The sequence below is a fragment of the Lissotriton helveticus genome, chromosome 12 (genome assembly GCF_964261635.1).
Source record: "Lissotriton helveticus chromosome 12, aLisHel1.1, whole genome shotgun sequence".
In the NCBI taxonomy this organism is placed as follows: Eukaryota; Metazoa; Chordata; class Amphibia; order Caudata; family Salamandridae; genus Lissotriton; species Lissotriton helveticus.
The window spans coordinates 5,853,467-5,875,373 of record NC_136073.1 but is presented as its reverse complement, the minus strand read 5'-3'; the positions used below and the strand labels follow the sequence as shown (position 1 = coordinate 5,875,373).

At 52.9% G+C, this 21,907-nt stretch overlaps 1 protein-coding gene across 3 annotated transcripts; it reads left to right on the top strand.

Moving 5' to 3' along the window:
* Nucleotides 1–299: 299 nt before the first annotated feature.
* ATP5F1D (ATP synthase F1 subunit delta) lies at nt 300–20,102 on the top strand. Of its 3 annotated transcripts, none has more exons than XM_078668390.1 (5): nt 300–500; nt 7,050–7,203; nt 8,040–8,128; nt 19,375–19,518; nt 19,999–20,102. In XM_078668390.1, exons 1-4 carry the CDS (start codon nt 369–371, stop codon nt 19,495–19,497), a joined length of 498 nt encoding a protein of 165 aa, XP_078524516.1. In that variant the 5' UTR covers nt 300–368; the 3' UTR covers nt 19,498–19,518; nt 19,999–20,102. The 3 variants fall into 3 exon arrangements, with proteins under 3 accessions (XP_078524516.1, XP_078524515.1, XP_078524514.1); XM_078668389.1 differs by having other exon boundaries at nt 19,375–19,537; XM_078668388.1 differs by having other exon boundaries at nt 305–500; nt 19,375–19,502.
* The last annotated feature ends 1,805 nt before the right edge of the window (nt 20,103–21,907 follow it).

Here is a 21,907-nt window from a genome sequence, read left to right as displayed (position 1 = left end):
TGTTCTGGAACAAAGAACTATATTCCCAGAGTGCTCCGCGCCCGGCCTTGCTCTCCCGGGAGCCGCATGCTCCCGCCCTTGCCTTTGAAGCTGTTTCCGGGCACGCTTGGCTGGCCGGGAGATGTAGTCTTCTGGAGGCTCGCCTAGACGTACAGCTGGCCTCTGGGACTACTTCCGGTACCGCGCGCCTGCTAGGTGTGTATTCCGCCCATGGTCCTTCTATTCTACGCAGCCCGTGACGTCACTGCCGGTGGCGCGGGGCGCGCCGGGGGTTGTAGTCCAGTGTACTCTTCTCCCAGGGAGCACCGCGCCGTCCCTCCGCTCGTGCCCTTGGTGCTGCTTCCGGTGCCGGTCTTCCCGTGTCCGCCATGCAGCTGTCAGTCGTCCGCCGCCTGCTCCGGCTCCGCGCCCCGCTCTGCCAGGCCCGGCGAGCGCTGGCGGCAGAGGCGGCCCCCGGGGGCCCGCAGCCCATGAGCTTCACCTTCTGCTCGCCGGCGGAGGTGAGGTCAGGAGGGGGGCTGAGGGGGGCTGAGGGGGGGTCAGGGGGGCTGAGGGGGCCGAGGGGGGAGGGCTGGGGTACATGGGAGGGGAGTAGGGACATTGCTGGGGTACATGATGGGGGTAGGGGAGGTCCTGGGGTACATGATGGGGGTAGGGGAGGTCCTGGGGTACATGATGGGGGTAGGGGAGGTCCTGGGGTACATGATGGGGGTAGGGGAGGTCCTGGGGTACATGATGGGGAGGTCCTGGGGTACATGATGGGGGTAGGGGAGGTCCTGGGGTACATGATGGGGGTGTAGGGGAGGTCCTGGGGTACATGATGGGGGTGTAGGGGAGGTCCTGGGGTACATGATGGGGGTGTAGGGGAGGTCCTGGGGTACATGATGGGGGTGTAGGGGAGGTCCTGGGGTACATGATGGGGGTGTAGGGGAGGTCCTGGGGTACATGATGGGGGTGTAGGGGAGGTCCTGGGGTACATGATGGGGGTGTAGGGGAGGTCCTAAGGTACATGATGGGGGTGTAGGGGAGGTCCTGGGGTACATGATGGGGGTTTAGGGGAGGTCCTGGGGTACATGATGGGGGTTTAGGGGAGGTCCTGGGGTACATGATGGGGGTTTAGGGGAGGTCCTGGGGTACATGATGGGGGTTTAGGGGAGGTCCTGGGGTACATGATGGGGGTGTAGGGGAGGTCCTGGGGTACATGATGGGGGTTTAGGGGAGGTCCTGGGGTACATGATGGGGGTGTAGGGGAGGTCCTGGGGTACATGATGGGGGGTAGGGGAGGTCCTGGGGTACATGATGGGGGGTAGGGGAGGTCCTAAGGTACATGATGGGGATGTAAGGGAGGTCCTGGGGTACATGGCGGGGGTGAAAGGGAGGTCCTGGGGTACATGATGGAGGTGTAGGGGCAGTGTTGGGGTACATGATTAGGGTGTAGGGGTGTGCTGGGGTACATGATGGGGATTAGGCACGGTGCTGGTTACATGATGGGGTTGCAGGGGCAGTGCTGAGGTACATGTAGGGGGTGCTGGGTTGTAGGGGAGGGGCATAGGGGCATTGCTGGTGGGCTGCGGTCCATAAGGGGTAGGGGCAGTGCTGGGGTCCATGTGGGGAGGTAGGGGCAGTGCTGGGGTCCATGTGGGGATGTAGGGGCAGTGCTGGGGTTCATGTGAGGCTGTAGGGGCAGTGCTGGGGTTCATGGGGGGGATGTAGGGGCAGTGCTGGGGTCCATGGGGGGGATGTAGGGGCAGTGCTGGGGTCCATGGGGGTATGTAGGGGCAGTGCTGGGGTCCATGGGGGGGATGTAGGGGCAGTGCTGGGGTCCATGGGGGAAATGTAGGGTCAGTGCTGGGGTCCATGGGGGGGATGTAGGGTCAGTGCTGGGGTCCATGGGGGGATGTAGGGTCAGTGCTGGGGTCCATGGGGGGGATGTAGGGGCAGTGCTGGGGTCCATGGGGGGGATGTAGGGGCAGTGCTGGGGTCCATGGGGGGGATGTAGGGGCAGTGCTGGGGTCCATGGGGGGGATGTAGGGGCAGTGCTGGGGTCCATGGGGGGGATGTAGGGGCAGTGCTGGGGTCCATGGGGGGGATGTAGGGGCAGTGCTGGGGTCCATGGGTGGATGTAGGGGCAGTGCTGGGGTCCATGGGGGGGATGTAGGGGCAGTGCTGGGGTCCATGGGGGGGATGTAGGGGCAGTGCTGGGGTCCATGGGGGGGATGTAGGGGCAGTGCTGGGGTCCATGGGGGAAATGTAGGGTCAGTGCTGGGGTCCATGGGGGGATGTAGGGTCAGTGCTGGGGTCCATGGGGGGGATGTAGGGTCAGTGCTGGGGTCCATGGGGAGGTGTAGGGGCAGTGCTGGGGTCCATGGGGAGGTGTAGGGGCAGTGCTGGGGTCCATGTGGGGATGTAGGGGCAGTGCTGGGGTCCATGGGGGGGTGTAGGGGCAGTGCTGGGGTCCATGGGGAGGTGTAGGGGCAGTGCTGGGGTCCATGGGGAGGTGTAGGGGCAGTGCTGGGGTCCATGGGGGGGATGTAGGGGCAGTGCTGGGGTCCATGGGTGGATGTAGGGGCAGTGCTGGGGTCCATGGGGGGGATGTAGGGTCAGTGCTGGGGTCCATGGGGGGATGTAGGGGCAGTGCTGGGGTTCATGGGGGGGATGTAGGGGCAGTGCTGGGGTTCATGGGGGGGATGTAGGGGCAGTGCTGGGGTCCATGGGGGGGATGTAGGGGCAGTGCTGGGGTCCATGGGGGGGATGTAGGGGCAGTGCTGGGGTTCATGGGGGGGATGTAGGGGCAGTGCTGGGGTCCATGGGGGGGATGTAGGGGCAGTGCTGGGGTTCATGGGGGGATGTAGGGGCAGTGCTGGGGTCCATGGGTGGATGTAGGGGCAGTGCTGGGGTCCATGGGGGGGATGTAGGGGCAGTGCTGGGGTCCATGGGGGGGATGTAGGGTCAGTGCTGGGGTCCATGGGGGGATGTAGGGGCAGTGCTGGGGTTCATGGGGGGGATGTAGGGGCAGTGCTGGGGTTCATGGGGGGGATGTAGGGACAGTGCTGGGGTCCATGGGGGGGATGTAGGGGCAGTGCTGGGGTCCATGGGGGGGATGTAGGGGCAGTGCTGGGGTCCATGGGGGGATGTAGGGGCAGTGCTGGGGTCCATGGGGGGATGTAGGGGCAGTGCTGGGGTTCATGGGGGATGTAGGGGCAGTGCTGGGGTCCATGGGGGGATGTAGGGACAGTGCTGGGGTCCATGGGGGGGATGTAGGGTCAGTGCTGGGGTCCATGGGGGGGATGTAGGGTCAGTGCTGGGGTCCATGGGGGGATGTAGGGGCAGTGCTGGGGTTCATGGGGGGGGTGTAGGGGCAGTGCTGGGGTTCATGGGGGGATGTAGGGACAGTGCTGGGGTTCATGGGGGGGATGTAGGGGCAGTGCTGGGGTTCATGGGGGATGTAGGGGCAGTGCTGGGGTTCATGGGGGGATGTAGGGGCAGTGCTGGGGTTCATGGGGGGGATGTAGGGGCAGTGCTGGGGTTCATGGGGGGGATGTAGGGGCAGTGCTGGGGTTCATGGGGGGGGATGTAGGGGCAGTGCTGGGGTTCATGGGGGGGATGTAGGGGCAGTGCTGGGGTTCATGGGGGGGATGTAGGGGCAGTGCTGGGGTTCATGGGGGATGTAGGGGCAGTGCTGGGGTCCATGGGGGGGATGTAGGGGCAGTGCTGGGGTTCATGGGGGATGTAGGGTCAGTGCTGGGGTCCATGGGGGGGATGTAGGGGCAGTGCTGGGGTCCATGGGGGGGATGTAGGGGCAGTGCTGGGGTTCATGGGGGATGTAGGGGCAGTGCTGGGGTCCATGGGGGGGTGTAGGGGCAGTGCTGGGGTCCATGGGGGGATGTAGGGGCAGTGCTGGGGTCCATGGGGGGATGTAGGGGCAGTGCTGGGGTTCATGGGGGATGTAGGGGCAGTGCTGGGGTCCATGGGGGGATGTAGGGACAGTGCTGGGGTCCATGGGGGGGATGTAGGGTCAGTGCTGGGGTCCATGGGGGGGATGTAGGGTCAGTGCTGGGGTCCATGGGGGGATGTAGGGGCAGTGCTGGGGTTCATGGGGGGGATGTAGGGGCAGTGCTGGGGTTCATGGGGGGATGTAGGGGCAGTGCTGGGGTTCATGGGGGGGATGTAGGGGCAGTGCTGGGGTTCATGGGGGATGTAGGGGCAGTGCTGGGGTCCATGGGGGGATGTAGGGACAGTGCTGGGGTCCATGGGGAGCTGCATGCCAACACATAAGATTCGGGGACGGGACGAGGGAGTGTTATTACATAACCGTCACCAGCCTTAAGCTTTTCATTTTCAAATTGTTTTCAGCTGTGATAGTCTAAATTGTTTATATGATGATCACCAGGGCAACAACTCCCCGATTGCTGTGGTTTAAACAAATACGACTGGTGTCGCTGAGAAAATGTACTTTGGCGCAATTAGATGTGCGGATTTATAGTCGGGATCCTATGTTTGAGTGGTTGTGTGCTTTATAAGTTCAGATTTCATTCATTCAATTTTGGAGCGAGGGTATAATAAAAATGGTGTTCAATTCAGCAGAAGGATAACATCATGGTCCTTATCTTCAAAGACAGTGATGCTTTGAAGGTGCTGGTGGCCTCGTCAGCAGTGTTTGGTTTCTCAACACTTTGAGCTCTGCCTGCCAGAACTGGAATATACATGCATGTTTAAGGTCACATCTGGCGTGTATGTACCTGAAACTGGAGGCCATGTCTGGCGTGTATGTACCTGAAACTGGAGGCCATGTCTGGCGTGTATGTACCTGAAACTGGAGGCCATGTCTGGCGTGTATGTACCTGAAACTGGAGGCCATGTCTGGCGTGTATGTACCTGAAACTGGAGGCCATGTCTAGCGTGTCGGTGCTAGAGGCCATATCTTGAGGGTGCGTGCCTGGGGCTCGAGGCAGTGTCTTGAGTGCGTGTGCCCGGTGCTGGAGACTACTTCTGGAATGAATTTGCCTGGTTCTGGGGGATACGTATGGAGGGTTTGTACCTGAATCTTGAGGCCGCGTCTTGAGTGCTTGTGCCTGGTGCTGGAGGCCATATCTTGGGTGCTTGTGCCTCGTGATGGAAGCGGTACAAAAGGGGGTGGTGATGGACGGAGCATCTGAATCGATCAAACGCTCACACCCAGTCAACAGATCTGGGTTTAATCCATCACCGTTCTTTAGCCCACTCTGCCACCCCAGTTCAGACATGGCCATATGTATATCAGTCTGACCCTGTGCCTCATGGGAACAGTCCAGCCCGAACTGCCAAGCCATGCCTTCCCTGGACCGGAAACAAGCTTCTGAGGACCGGTTTCTGGCATTTCAGCCGTCTTCAGCCCGGCTTGCTTGAATCCAGTGGCAAAGTGAGCAAGGGACTCACGTCTGAGCATACCCTGCCAACTTATGTCGAACAAAGTGGTACAAAACGGGGTGGTGATGGATGGAGCATCTGAACCAATCAAACACTCACACCCAGTCAACAGATCTGGGTTTAATCCATCACTGTTCTTTAGCCCACTCTGCCACCCCAGTTCAGACATGGCCATATGCAAATCAGTCTGACCCTGTGCCTCATGGGAACAGTCCAGCCCGAACTGCCAAGCCATGCCTTCCCTGGACCGGAGGCCGAGTCTCGAGTGCTTGTGCGGGTGGCCGGAGGCCGAGTCTCGAGTGCTTGTGCGGGTGGCCGGAGGCTGCGTTTCGATTGCACGTGGCCAGAGGCTGCGTCTCGAGTGCTTGTGCGGGTGGCCGGAGGCTGCGTTTCGATTGCACGTGGCCAGAGGCTGCGTTTCGATTGCACGTGGCCAGAGGCTGCGTCTCGAGTGCTTGTGCGTGAGGCCAGAAACAGAATCTCGAGCGCTTGTGCGTGTGGCCGGAAACAGAGTTTCGAGTGCTTGTGCGTCTGGTCTAAGGCCGAGTCTCGAGTGCTTGTGCGGGTGGCTGGAGGCTGAGTCTCGAGTGCACGTGGCCAGAGGCTGCGTCTCGATTGCGCGTGGCCAGAGGCTGCGTCTCGATTGCGCGTGGCCAGAGGCTGCGTCTCGTGTGCTTGTACGTGTGGCCGGAGGGCGCTTCTCGAGTGCTTGAGGCCGAGTCTCGAGTGCTTGTGCGGGTGGCCGGAGGCCGAGTCTCGAGTGCTTGTGTGGGTGGCCGAGTCTCGAGTGCTTGTGCGTGTGGCCGGAAACAGTCTCGAGTGCTTGTGCAGGTGGCCGAGTCTCGAGTGCTTGTGCAGGTGGCCGGAGGCCGAGTCTCGAGTGCTTGTGTGGGTGGCCGGAAACCGAGTCTCGAGTGCTTGTGCGTCTGGTCTAAGGCCGAGTCTCGAGTGCTTGTGCGGGTGTCCGGAGGATGCGTCTCGTGTGCGCTTGGCCAGAGGCTGCGTCTCTAGTGCTTTTACGTGTCGCCGGAGGGCGCTTCTCGAGTGCTTTTACGTGTGGCCGGAGGGTGCTTCTCGAGTGCTTTTACGTGTCGCCGGAGGGTGCTTCTCGAGTGCTTTTACGTGTCGCCGGAGGGCGCTTCTCGAGTGCTTTTACGTGTGGCCGGAGAGTGCTTCTCAAGTGCTTTTACGTGTGGCCGGAGGGTGCTTCTCGAGGGCTTGTGCGTGTGGCCGGAGGCAGAGTCTGGAGTGCTTGTGCACGTGGCCGGAGGCCGAGTCTCGAGTACTTGTGGCTGGAGGCTGCGTCTCTGATGCTTGTGCGGGTGGCCGGAGGCTGCGTCTCGGGTGCTTGTCCGGGTGGCCGGAGGCTGCGTCTCGAGTGCTTGTGCGGGTGGCCGGAGGCTGCGTCTCGAGTGCGTGTGGCCCGTGGTTGTTTGGTGCTAGGGTGTTTGTGTTGCCAACACTACATCAGATAGAAGAATAACTTGGAGAAAGTCCAAAGCAGGCGCTCCTTCCAGCATCTGTGAGTGACGCACAACTTAGTCTTTGAGTGTTATAATCTAGAGGCTGTTGTTCATACAAAGGTCAATGCAGCTGGGAATCGGGGCATTTGATGGCAGTTGATGTTTCCTCTTTTCCTCCAGGTCTTCTTTAATGGTGCAAGTGTGAAGCAAGTGGATGTCCCCACCATGACCGGAGCCTTTGGTATCCTCCCTGCTCATGTCCCAACTCTCCAGGTCCTGGCCCCTGGTGTCGTTACCGTGTTCAGTGATGAAGGGGTTTCTTCCAAGTACTTTGGTGAGTATGTTAGTTGAGAAGGATCGCTTTGGCATGTGGTAGATTGTGTATGTTACCCACATACTCTTTAGTATTAACCAGTCTGGAGACGAGAAGACTAGTGCCTTAAGTCCTTCATGCGGGCTGGTTGAGGGTTGCCCTTCTACATTACTCATGACCTCTGCTTATGACATTGGTCACCCACTGAGAACCAGGTTATTATTATTATTATTTGGAGTCTTGCATAGCGCGCGGTTACCCTAGGGCATCCCAGCGCTGGCTCATGGCTCAAGGGTGTAAAGCTAGGAGGACAGCATTAAGCAGGGAACAGGTGGGTCTTGAGTAGCTTCCGGAACCGAATAGTACAAATCTCAGTCCGTAAGTTCAAAGGCAGCGCATTCCATAAATCGGCTGCGTTCACCGAGAATCTTCTGCCGCCCGTCCGGGCTCTTTTCACTCTGACCACTTGTAACAGAGATTTATGGTCAGAGCGCAGGGCTCTAGTAGCCTTATAGGGGAGCACCATATTAACCTGGTTCACCTGGAGATTACCCTATGTAGTCCTAAACACTTATTTTTTTTTACCCTGCTAAATTTGTGATGACCCAGTTTGTCAGGGGTATTATTTCTCTCATACATTTGTCAATTTGACTCTCAGTTGTCTTTAGCAGTTTTTTGTAAGGTAGATGTTACCATGCACATTGCTCGTGTTGTGACTCTGTTCTTTCTAATCCTCTTTTTGGTTTAAGCTTTCATGTTCTTTGAACAGTTAGCTTGTTGTAGACAGGGATTCATGGGCTGGAGGTTTGCTGGTCGCTCTGTAGCTCACCTTGTTTCCTGCTGTTTGTTTGTTACAGTGAGCAGTGGCACGGTTACGGTCAACCAAGACTCCTCGGTGCAGCTGCTGGCGGAGGAAGCGTATCCTTTAGACAAGCTGGACATCAACGTAAGTAATGCCCAGCTCCTTGGATTGGGTTTGGGGGGACAAGCACTACTGTAGAAGTAGTGTTCCTGTTGCATGGTCTGGTGGATGCAGCGCAAACGTTGCTGGGGTTGGGTGGTGTTACCCCAATCAGACTTTGCTCTCCTCTAATCCCTGGCATGGCTTGTAGGTTCTGGAGACCCTTGTCTGAGGTGTGTGTGTATGGGGGGGGGGGGGGAACAGCCGAGGGCTAGTGAATTGCTGCTGTTTCTTCAGCATTGGATCTTTGAATTCATCAGCATCAGACGGTTTCTGCGGTGAGCCGGTCGATCCCAGAACCTGTTTCAGCTGATCTAATGGTTCGAGGCATGTGGGCTGCTAAATTCATATCTAGTGCATAGATCGCCGCCTAGTGTTGGGTCCGGATGATTGCACATTGTTGTCCTGGAAGAGTCTTCGAAGTATCACGAGATAGGTGGCTCCTCCCCTGGACTACAGTGCGCATGGGCATCGACTCCATCCCCAGATTGTTTTTTTCCGCCATTGGGTTCGGATGTGGTTTCGACGTCTCCGTGTCGGAACCGAAAAACTTTGTTCTTAAGGCCAAAAGGCCTTCGTTACCTGCGTCGGTATTGTTTGCGTACGGTCTCGAGAGTCGTCCGACTCTCTGAGACGGATATCTACGGAGTCAAGTAACTCCTCGGACATCGAGGCCCTCTCGTTGCAGCAAGACCCCGACGGACTTAACATGGAGCGGAGCCCGTTTAAGTTCTGCCCCGTCTGTGGATCCAAATATCCACACATCGATGTGCATCCGGTCTGTAATAAATGCCTGTCACCGGACCACAACGAAGAAAACTGCATGGCCTGCTCTAAGTTCAGGTCCAAGAAGACGCTCAAGCATCGGCGCGCGGCGCGCCTAGAGGCCCAGCGAGCGACACCGGCACCCGACAACATATTCGACGACCCCGAAGAAGAAGGCGGTAGCCATCATCTCCAGATTTCACCACAGTCGACGGAGGTCCAGGCCGATCCCGAAGAATACGTCGAAGGACAGGGCCAAGACCTTGAATACGTCGAGGAGGTAGGGGACGACGAAGAAGTTTATGGGGCCGCGGAAGATAGCTCAGAGGAAGAGCTATGCCCCGAAGTCTACATAACTCAGGCTCAGGTCACGGGATCGCCACTCGGCCTTACCCACGACCCTCCACCGCTATCCCCGGCCCCGCCTTCTGGCCCGGCCACGGACACTCAAGCGGAGCCGCCATTGCACGTATCAAAACCGAAACCTTCGGTTTCAACGTCACCCAAGATGGCCGACGTCCAGCCGAAATCGAAACCGAAACCTACGGCTTCGACAACATCTAACATGGCCGACGTCCTGCAAAAAATATCAAAGCCTGCTCCTTCATCGACTCCGTCGCCCTCGGGCCCACAAAAGTCGAAGAAGGCTGTCGAGACAACAGCCCCGCAGAAGGTGCACAAGGAGCCATCCTCCAAGAAGGCCGTCCATCAGCCGTCGACCACAGTTGCTCCGGCGCGGACATCTAAACCTGTTGACACGCCCTCGGACGCTCCTACGGCGCCGTCAAGTAACCGCCCAGTCGAACCAAAGTCGACTAAAAGCCACGACCCTAAGGCCTCAGGCTCGACACACCGGCGCAAAGATGCAGGATCTGCTGCAACAGCGTCGGCGCCAAAGACTGCGACGGAGCCGCAACACATTGCAGCCGAACATTCGTCAACGCAAATACCGTCGACGCCAGGGGACTCCGTCGCCAACGAACTTCGGCCAACGGTTACAAAACCCTCTACCTCCTTCACGAAGCAGGTCACCGACTCCCTGAAACGTATTCGGGAGAAGACTTTGTCGTCAACGGCTTCCACGCCATCGGCTCCAAAATCGGTGGACACGCCTCCGAAGACCTCGGGCAAGCTTCTTTACACTCTGCCACCGAAGGTGGCTCCAAAAGCATTTGCACCAAGATCGGTGCCGAAAACATCGGATCCATCGACGCAAATTAGCCGCTCGGATCCATATCAAGCCTCAGAAGACCAATCTGAGCATTACATCGATGCCCAAACAGGGAAATTGACCCTTTATAAGAGGAAAATCACTTCCACACCACTGGAATCCTATGTTATTCCACTGAAGAAGAAGAGGCCAACACAGGACATTCCTTCCCTTATTGAGCCTATTCTGCCACCACCAAGAAGGAGTCCATCACCTTCCCCCAACCAATCAGGAGGAGAGGATGATGAACAAGACGACCAATACAATTTCCCAGTTGACAATGACCCTGATGTTCAGCAGGACTCGTATGACGACACTGGGGACCAAGGTGGACATCAGGTGGTACAAGATCCACAGGGTTTTGGGGCACGTACATCTCCAACAAAGGATTCTGCTGCATTTAATGCTTTAATCGAACGGGCAGCAGCAAATCATAATGTGGACATGCATGCTGACCCGGTGGAGGAAGACTTTTTGTTTGACACTTTCTCTGTCTCAGAAAGAACAGTTAAAATACTTCCTATGCTCAAAGGTGTCCTTAAACATGCCCCAGAGATCTTTAAGGAACCGACCAGGGCGAGAGTGGTGAACCCACGTATCGAGAAAAAATACAGGCCGGCACCTGGAGATCCTGCATATATTCGAGGACAGTTGCCTCTAGACTCGTTGGTGGTCGCCAATGCCCGCAAGAGGGCAAACTCCCAAACCACGGGTGAAGCTCCTCCCCCAGACAAGGAGTCGAAAGTGCTTGAGGCATCCGGCAAAAGGGTGGCTGCGCAGGCTGCCAATGTATTGCAAACACACAGGCACTATTGGCACGATACGATAGGGCGCATTACGACACCCTAGAACAGCTCCTTCAACACCTACCTGATGAGTTTAAGGAAGCAGCCGAAATGCTCATACAAGAGGGAAAGCTTATCTCGAACGCTGCAATAAAGTGTGCACTTGATGTGGCAGATACAGCGGCTAGGGGAATTAACACTAGCGTCATGTTGAGGCGACAAGCTTGGCTTCGTATATCTGGATTTAAGCCTGACATCCAGACTACAATCCTCAACCAGCCCGTCAATCCTGACAGACTGTTTGGTCCAGATGTAGACACCACCCTTGAAAAGATTAAAAAGGACAACAAGACTGCTAAGTCTATGGGGGCGCTTCAGTCACAACAGTTCAGGGGAAGCACTTTTCGTCGCTCAGGAGCGCGTGGTGTTACCAGAGGACACTTGGGTCAACAATCAAAATACACAAAGGGTGGCGCACAATCCTCGTACCCCAAGCAGGGTAGAGGGGGTTACAGAGGTAACAGTGCCAAGGGCAGAGGCAGAGGGAACAACAACACCCGTTCCTCTGCCGCAAACAAACAGTGACTCTCTGTCACTGCCCCCCGACCATCCAACACCTGTCGGGAGGAGACTCCAGCAGTTCCTGCCAGTCTGGACGTCCATCACCACAGACAGGTGGGTGAGAAAACTTATCCAGTACGGTTATTGTTTGGAGTTAACATCCACTCCTCCCAACATTCCCCCAAGACACCGTCTTATGTCGGCAGAGCACTTGCACTTATTGCAGCAGGAAGTCTTAGTGATGCTGCAAAAAGGCGCAATCGAGCTCGTACCTGTGGCAGAGGAAGGCACAGGAGTCTATTCTCTGTACTTCCTCATCCCAAAAAAGGACGGATCCCTCAGACCTATTCTAGATCTACGCCACCTCAACATGTACATACTGTCAGAACACTTCCACATGCTGACACTACAACAAATTCTTCCCCTTCTAAATCAAGGGGACTTCCTAGCAACCTTGGACCTCAAGGATGCTTATTTCCACATCCCACTCCACCCATCCCACAGGAAATACCTCAGGTTCACCATTCAAAACAGGCACTATCAATTCAAAGTCCTACCCTTCGGGGTGACTACTGCCCCCAGAGTGTTTACAAAGTGTCTGGCGACAGTGGCGGCGCACCTCAGAAGACAAAACATACATGTCTACCCGTACCTAGACGACTGGCTTGTTCAAGCAAAGTCGAAACAACAGTGCGCCGCGGACATGTCCCACACTATTCACCTCCTTCACAGTCTGGGGTTCTCCCTAAACTACCCAAAGTCGCACCTTCAACCAGCCCATGTGAGGCAGTATCTCGGCGCGACAATAAACACCATGACTGCTATGGCTCAGCCAAACCCGGTCAGGATCGACAACATTCAGTCGCTGATCCAAAGGTTCAGACCGCAACACTCCCTACCAGCGAGAGTGTTCATGCAGTTGATAGGCATGATGGCCTCCTGCATCTTCATAGTCCCGCACGCGAGGTTGCACATGCGCCCGCTCCAAGAGTGCTTGGCAAATCAGTGGACACAGGCTCGGGGACAACTGACAGACCTAGTGTTGGTGACCGGTCGGGCATACAACTCTCTGCATTGGTGGAATCCACACAACCTTTGCAAGGGACGACCGTTCCAAGAGCTGGTGCCACAGATTATCCTGACAACGGACGCATCTCTCCAAGGGTGGGGAGCTCATGTGCTCCACTACACTGTGCAGGGACTATGGTCCGCCCAGCAACAGAAGTTGCACATCAACTACCTGGAATTGCTGGCAATCTTCATGGCGATGAAGTCCTTCAAAGTACATTTGTGCAACAAGGTCGTGTTGATCCGGACGGACAACATGACAGCCATGTACTACATACAAAAGCAGGGAGGTACTCCCTCACCACAGCTGTCTCATCTGGCTCAGAGCATGTGGAAGTGGGCCATTCAGAGGAACATTTTCCTCATGGCGGAACACCTCCCAGGCAAGGACAATCAGATGGCGGATCTGCTCAGCAGGTACAGCCATCAAATGCACGAGTGGGAGATACATCCATCAGTACTCCACCCGTACTTCCAGCAGTGGGGTCATCCGGAGATAGACCTGTTTGCCACAAGGGAAAACGCAAAATGCCAAAGCTTTGCCGCCAGGTTCCCTCACCCGGAATCGCAGGGGAATGCGATATGGATGAACTGGTCAGGCAAATTTGCGTACGCTTTTCCCCCAGCGCCTCTCATTCCGCTGGTGGCAAAAAAGCTAAAGCAACACTCGATGACTCTCATCCTAGTTGCTCCAACATGGGCACGCCAACCATGGTACACCACGTTTCTAGAACTTTCCGTGGTACCGGATCAAAGGCTGCATCTCACATCCAGGCTCTTGACGCAGAACCATGGCGACATTCAGCATCCAGATCCGCAACAGCTCAACCTGGCGATCTGGCTCCTGAGGTCTTAGAATTTGGCTATCTCAACCTGCCTCCTGAATACATGGACATCATCCGGGAAGCACGAAAGCCCACGACCAGAGCTTGCTATGCTGCAAAATGGAAGCGGTTTGTTATTTACTGTACAGACAACAATATCAACCCGCTAGATGCATCCATCCCTAACATCATCTGCTATTTGTTACATCTTTACAAATGCAACCTAGCGTACGCTTCCATTCGGATACATTTATCCGCCATAGCGGCCTATCTCCAGAATAGGCAGCATCTCTCTGTTTTCAGGGTGCCTGCAATTAAAGCCTTCCTAGAAGGACTGAAGCGAGTCATTCCTCCAAGGACACCACCAGCTCCAGTGTGGAACCTCAATGTGGTCCTCACTAGGCTGATGGGCCCACCTTTCGAGCCACTGCACTCCTGCGACATTCAGTTTCTGACGTGGAAAGTGGCTTTTCTCATTGCTATCACGTCGCTCAGACGTGTTAGTGAGCTGCAAGCGCTCACAATCCAAGAGCCATTTATCCAAATACATTCTAACAGGGTGGTGCTCCGCACTAACCCCAAATTCCTTCCTAAGGTGGTGTCACACTTTCATATCAACCAAACTATTGACCTGCCTGCATTTTTCCAAAACCCACAAACGGTAGCAGAAAGAATGCTTCATACATTAGACGTTAGGAGGGCGCTAATGTACTACATTGACAGAACACAACCCTTTAGGAAGACACAACAACTTTTTGTTGCCTTCTCAGCACAGCACAAAGGCAACCCCATTTCCAAAGCAGGAATAGCCAGATGGATTGTTAAATGCATTCAAATCTGTTATCAAAAGGCAAAACGCACTTTAACAATACCCCCAAGGGCGCACTCCACACGCAAATTGGGGGCCTCCATGGCTTTCCTGGGGAACATTCCCTTGGAAGACATTTGTAGAGCAGCCACATGGTCTACACCACACACATTTACCAAACATTACTGTGTAGATGTGCATTCCAAACAGCAAGCAGCTGTAGGACAGGCTGTTCTCAAGACACTTTTTCAAGCTTCTGCAGCTGGCACGGGCAGCCGCCCTTAATGGAGGGACTGCTGTGTATTCTATGCACTAGATATGAATTTAGCAGCCCACATGCCTCAAACTGAATATGCTACTTACCAGTATGCATCTGTTCTTGGCATGTAGGGCTGCTAACATTCATATCGCCCGCCCTCCTCCCCGGTGCCCGTAGCGGCTGCAGACACTCTCTTGCATTCATCATTAGCATGGACATCATTTACACTATTTCACTCCATCTCTGCCACAATGGCTAAAAACAATCTGGGGATGGAGTCGATGCCCATGCGCACTGTAGTCCAGGGGAGGAGCCACCTATCTCGTGATACTTCGAGGACTCTTCCAGGACAACAATGTGCAATCATCCGGACCCAACACTAGGCGGCGATCTAAGCACTAGATATGAATGTTAGCAGCCCTACATGCCAAGAACAGATGCATACTGGTAAGTAGCATATTCATTCAGTTCATTGAATGATCTCATAAGCATGCATAACAATTTATTTTTAAAGAAATAATTTAGCCACCTTAAAATCCCCCAGGCTGGAAGGTGCGCTGTAAAGTGCCACTGTGGAAACCTTTTCACCTGGAGGAATGTTAACACTACTAGCTCAGGATCCTGCTCACGTGCTACTTCCCTCTATATGGCACTGGTGGCAGATTTTGTCAGACAGTTTTCTTTTCCTTTTTTCATAACACTATCCATACTGGGGTGTGGAGGGCGGATCATGTCACTTGTCAGAAAGATTCTGACCCGGTTGGGGAAGTGACTGGTTGCCGCTTATTTCCGGCATATTTTACGGGCTATCATACCCGTGACCTTAATATGAGGCCATGCTGTTTCTCCGTCATGCTTTGTGCATGACGGAGAAACATATTGCGACGATACACACCATACTCTTCACATGAAGAGGCCTGGGATTACATTGAACACTCAACTGAATTAATATTGTAAGAGCCCTGATGAAGTTAAAGTGCAAACTGGACGAAACGCGTTGGCTGGATGTTGTGCGTTGATGCAAAGAATTTGGATTGATTTAATAAATGAGATGATTAAAAGGAATACTTGTCCGTAAGCATTTCCTTATTGACTCTGGATAAGAAGCTCTATGGTGCACCATTGCAAAAGTGCAAAACACCTGTCAGAAGGTGATGATAAAATTACAGAATGCTTCAGAAAGATTTCACAGTTTGGGTCTAGGCCCATTCCATAAGGTGGCAGCAGCAGCCCCCCGTGCAAGTTATCAGTACCTACTGCCACCTTTGGTCAAAAAAGGTGCTAAAGTATATTTGTATGAAGACGTGAACGGTCTAAATCCCAAGAATGTCTGGTCTGTAGCTGCAGAAAACAACTAATCTGAGGGCAAACCGATGACAACTAGTCTTGTCTTCGTGGATTTTTGTATCCTCCTAGTTCCTGTCGCCATAGAAGACGTAGGTATATGCGGTACTCTAGTGTCACTGGCAGACAATACCACCAGTTGGTGTTACTTGAACTGATTTCCAAAATCGAGAGCCCTTGAAGGAAGATCTGAATATTTGGTGTTTTGTTGTCCCAGAATCTCCAGATAACAGCAGGTCATCAGTTGGGCTTTAGAACAGCAGAGCAGACCTGCTGAGAGGCCCCGTTGGGAAGACCATGAGTGGGTGCTGACCAACTATGTGTTAGAAGACATTCTCTCTAAGCGGAGAATGTAAAATCTTGACCTTCTTGCCACCAGAAATCAAACAGCATTTGTGTCCAAGGTCTCAGATACTTTAGTCACATGTTCGCTCTTTCCTTTTCTGCCATCTCCTCTTCTCCCATAATGACCTTCAACCTAAAGGACAGAGGAGACCTCCTTCACCAGACCTGTTGCACCATCAGTGCTCCTAACTTTCTTTGGCTGTCTCGAGCACTACATGGAAGCTTTTGTGAAGGCAGATGGCCTGTCCGGGAGGGTGAACAAGAACCCACACCACAACCCTCAGTCTTTTGAGGTGGATCCGTGGCTCCAGAGTACCTGCTGGGGATTCTTCCGGCGGGCCTTGCAAGAAGTAGAGGGTAAAGGTCTACGGACGTTTCATGAGATAAATGTTCCTTCAAGAAGCTCGGGTCTGCATTTGGTCCCTCGAAGAGCCGACTTGCTCCCGAACATGTCAATAATAAATCCTCCACCGACCTTTCATAGTGGGCTGAGTGCCGGCTTGATATTTCATCTGTTAAATACATTACTTCCAACCCAAAAAGATCTAGAGCGTTTTGTTTTTACTGCCCCAATGCCTAAAGATTTCTTTGAGGGCTTTAGTTGCCTCACTCGTCCAGTCAAAAAATCTTCCCCGCCACACGGGCTACATACCTTCCTGGCGTGGGGTGTAAATCTGGATCCATTCGAAGAGTCGGCGGGGCTGGGTCCCGAAAGTTTCCTTTCTGGTGCCCGTGACGTCAGATGAAGGGTGAATGGGGTCCATGTTTTATACTCTTCTGGGCCGCAGTATTCCACCACAAAGGGCTGTTTAAAACTAACTCCATCTGCCGTAAGATCCTATCAATTGTTTACATTAATTGCACGGTTTTCAGCCAGCAGTGCTGTAAAAGAATTGATATGTGCAAACTAGTTGGTTTGTATTGTTGGAGCAGACTGTCAGACTATGCCAGTTACCATCCTCCAAACAATCCATTGCCTCAATGGATGCCTGCTACCAACGAGCCAAGCGGAGGCTGCTATAGAAACATACACCCCCCCTGATGAAACCAGCCACTGTGGCCCTTATGGAAAACGCCCCTGTGTCTGACGTCTGCAGAGCGGCGCCCTAAGGAGGCGATTCTTTTACATCGCATAGCTTTTTAAAAACATTTTTATCCATTTTTATTTGCTTCCCCATTATAGTTATTACATCAGTGTCAAGATATATTTACTTTGAGCATGTGCCCACCCCTTAAGTAGTATCGGCGTACATCATGCAGAGATGAGTGGGGGTCTTTGGTGCTTTCTATAAACCTGCAAACAAGCGATCATACGGCGGCAGCAGCAGCGCCCCCCTTCAGTGTAAGCACCACCACTGACACGAGTCCTTTCCGTCCCCGATCTGCACTGCTCTCCCTGGAGTTTAGTGTTGGATCTGAAATCCAGCAGCGACCACTGCAGCCTCCCGCAGAAACATCATGGCATGCATTGGAGGGATGGTGTCCCACATTGGAGGGGGGGTGGTGTCAAACATTGGAGATGGGGGGGTGTCACGCATTGGAAGGGCATTGTCACACATATAGGAGAAGGCAGAGGATACTATCAGTATGAGGAAACGGGGAGTGCTGTAAACACGTACAAGCTAGCAAGCACCGAGAGGTGAGACCAGAGGACCGCAGCATCCTAGACCCACAAGGGGTTCCATGTGTCTACGAGAATGAGGGACAGTGCTGGTCAACCACGTCCTCACTGGAGCTTTGCAAGTTGACTGACCGCGCCTCCCAATCCGCCACTATGGGATATCTGCGCAGACCCCAAGCTTCCGCTAGTTGAGTCCCGCCTTGCACCGGTGAGCTTTACTTGGTGATGTCCAGGCTTCCCAGTGCATGGTTAGTCTGCGTGCGATCAGCAACGCCAACACACAACACCACTGTATGACCCTAAAACACACCCGATTGTCCAGAGTTCAGCCTTTTGATTGCTGCATACACAACCCTCTTTTCTACTGCTCACCCTCTACCTGGATAGAGGAGAGAATTTGTTTTTCTGTTTTAATGGTAATGAAGAGCCGATGATGAGGCTGTAATCACAGTGCCCCATTATAAGTGTTTGTGGTGATTTCCACCCTCATCAGTCTAACCAGCACTTTTTTGCCTGGACTTTCCTATAGAAATCTACTGACCTTGCAATGCATTCTGGGACACCAGAGCTCTTACATCCCGTAAATCTGTGCGACCGGCGTTCATCACAGTAACGATAATGACTCTATGCGCTATTTCCTGCTTTGTTTTCATTTTTTGGGGCCCATTCAGTTTTTCTTTCTATCCAAATTAATTTTGTAGTGCTAAACTGCATAGCTAAATGACTTTATTTAAAAATCCAATGTAGCAGCTGTAGGCAGGTTTCTTTTGTAAGATAGTTTTCAAGAATGAAAAGCGAATGTATAGAAATGTGCAGTGGGATCCTGCCTGCAGGTAGAGATTTTATAGTTTGGAAACCACAGAGTGCCATGTAACAGGAGTGCAGCAAATTATTTTTAGAGAATAGAGTGATGGGTCTTGATAACCTTGAAAAAGCAAAAAACTAGTGAAGTGAGGTTGAACTTTAGAAAAGGGAGTGAAAATTAACTACAAGAGTGCTTGCGCAGTTGAAATAAACTGCACAGAGGTAAAGTGTGTGTGACTTATAATAGCCACTTCATGCACTATGAGTTGTTAGTAACCTGTGTCACCTTTTTTCACGTGCACTTTGCCTATAGTTTGGAGCTGTTATATAGCACTCGGAGGTGTTTATCGCTGGTCCTGAATTGCATCTAAACTCACGATGATCATTCCATCTATTGCAGCCTTGAGAAAGCCCTGGTCCGAATGACCGCTAAAGGACGAATCACGTGTCGGCTGTCGAATGGCTAGAAGTAATCCCTGTAACACTCTGGAGGGTGATTGAAATTCATAAATTAAGAATAAAAGTAAAAAATAAATACCATTTGGAATCTAGAAGTTTCTTTGTTAAAGGTATACTGACATTCGCTAAGGAGGAGTACGTACATTCGCTAAGGAGGAGTACGTACTCGCGTGTTTTCCTAACTATTTGACAGTGAGGTCCAGCACCTCGAGTAAACATCCTTCTGTCACTTTCAAGAATAGGCAAGAATACCCAGAAAGAGAATCTTTGGGCCTTTCATCCTACATCGAGATTTTATAGTGTGTATGAATTTTTAAAAAAAAGTATGTTGATGAAGGAGAAATAGGATTCTGAGAATAACTGTTCGTTCTTCCTCAGGCTGCAAAGGCAAACTTGGAGAAGGCGCAGTCGGAGCTGTCGAGCGCATCAGACGAGGTGGCCAAAGCGGAGGCCCAGATTAATCTGGAGGCGACCCAGGCCATCGTGAAAGCTCTGGAGTGATCTAGGTGCGCCCCGGTGCAGGTTAAGTGGAACAAGAATGGTAAATTCAATGTGGCTCAGCCCCTGGTGCACGACTGTCACCACAGCGCAGGCAGTGCCTGGAAGCTTTGTTCCATACAGAGCATTGCTGGGTGACTAGTATGTGCCGCGTTATTGGGTACAAATGGGACTTGGAAACACTTCCCAAATGTGCTGCATGACAGGGTGAGTGGGAGATTTGGAAGCATTGTGTGTTTGTAGTATTCGTTTGCTGGGCGTATATAGGACTTGGACGATGCGTGTGCTGCCCTCTGGGTACACGCAGGACCTGGAAGAAACCTTGCATCTTCTGTCTTGAAGGCTACCAGCCTCACCAGTTTGCTGCCTTGTGTGTCCCTTCTCTCTGTATGCATGCAGGACACTAGTCCATACCTCACCCATGCCGACTCTGTTGGTCACTCTTGCCATGATATCTGGGCACGGACATTTGACACTTAAACCTTTCTTCTTTTTTTCCCTCAGGCTCCTCAAGCCCAGATGTGCCCTCCATGGCTCCTTCGCTTCACCCCCTTTGTACAGAGTATTCTATTGTAGACTGACTAAACACAATAAATGGAAAAACAACCCCCTCAGTCTGGTTTATTTTGTCTTTGTGCGTGTGTCAAGGTTTACTTTCACAATACTAGTCTCGTGGCGAGGACGGTGGGGCAAGTCCTGTGTCTCGCCTCTTCGTGTGATTGCTGTTGTGACCATGTGCCGCCTCTGTCGCTGTGCTCATCTTGCTTTCTCTTCATCACTTTGTGCCTTCTCTGTGCCCTGATGCTCCCCTCCTTCCTCTTCCTCACTGTCATGGGCCTGCTTCCTCCCCCATATCCTGTGTTCCCTTTTTTCTTACTCCCCATGTCCTGGTGTTCCCTGCTTCCTGCTCCGTGTCCTCCTGTCTGCATCCTCATTGTGTGCTAGCATTTGAAACTGCCTTTCTTTATTCCTTAAAACGTTGGTACAGGTTTTTTTTAATCTAGCGTAGTTATGATGCTTGTACATTTTGTTGGTATCCAATGTACGGGAAGACGCGTTGCAGCCTTTTAGTTTGATAGAAGTTGGTCCATGTGACCCCATTAGCACGTGGTATCAGGGACAGATCCTAGTCCATAGTTGGGTTTCTCAGTCCTCTTGCCGCAGCTCGCGGGGCATAGCGTTCCTTCGGCCATATCTTGGTCGCTGGTGTTCGTGTCATGGTCTGCTGGTCATGATCTGTCTTTGCAGGGTTGAGCTATAGATGGTTAATCCTCATTCCTGCACCCAAAGCACACAGCTGATCACTACAGCTTGACATGTAGAGGTTTTCTGGGTCACATTTGATACGCTCATAATTACAACATGTAAGGTTAAACATTCCAATCGGGTGCATTAAGAGGTAACATAGATGTGGAATAGGAGACGAGAGATGATGGACCCCTGGTGGGTCCCATGATGCTGCGTGGGGCAGATATGAAAGCTTTCCTTCTTTGAGGTACGAGTCGGCCCGTTTTAGGGCTTCTTCACATATTCCGAGATGATGGGACTCTCTGTAGAAAGGTCTGTCCAAGAGCAGTGTCAAATACTAGAAGTCCTGACGCTGGACGTCATTCACTTTATTGTCCGCTGTGAGTGTTCGTGCATCTCATGTGGCTATGAGGGGGACTGCATCTGGTAAGGTATCTTCAAACTCTGCGGTTCCAGGAGGCGGTCTGTAGATGAAAGGAACAAGCGATGGTTGCAGTGGGGTGAGATCCTACCTGCACTGATTCAATGGCGCTCTGGGTGACCTCATGGGGTGGGGAGGAATGGCTGGGGGAGGTGCAACCTTGGAATGCAGTGATTTGTGCTCATACCTTAACTCCCTCCTGGAACGTGACCTGGTTGGTGTCTGCTGTTTTTGTTGATGTCTTCCTGTGGTGGATTATCCTTGGTTAAATCAATCCCCAGAGCTCAGTGTTTTTTTTTTTTCACGCTGTGGATGTGTGAAGTTTGTAGCCATTAGTGCTGGTCTCCTTCAGTCAGCGACCGCTCTTGCCTCAGTGGCTTTATCTGAGGTTTGTCCCCAGAGGTGCTAGTGTTGTACTGCCAGTGACTGCTCTCCCCGTAATGGATCTATGTGAGTTAGCCTGGTATATGATGTCCACTAATTGGAGTGGTGCAAGGTGCCCACTTTAAACAACCCTTATGGTGATTTAAGAGGTCAAAGATAACCTTAGAAAGCTCTCTAAGTGGTAGCTGTGGAGAGCAGCCTTCAGGCTTAGTCTTGAAGGAATGTCAAGCAGCTTGTTTTACCAGAATGTAACCGTATGTATTGATTTAATGAAAGGAGAACCACACAATAGTTGTAAAAATATGTATTTATTATTATAACACACCTTAAATACCTCACAGTATCTGCTACACTCAAACA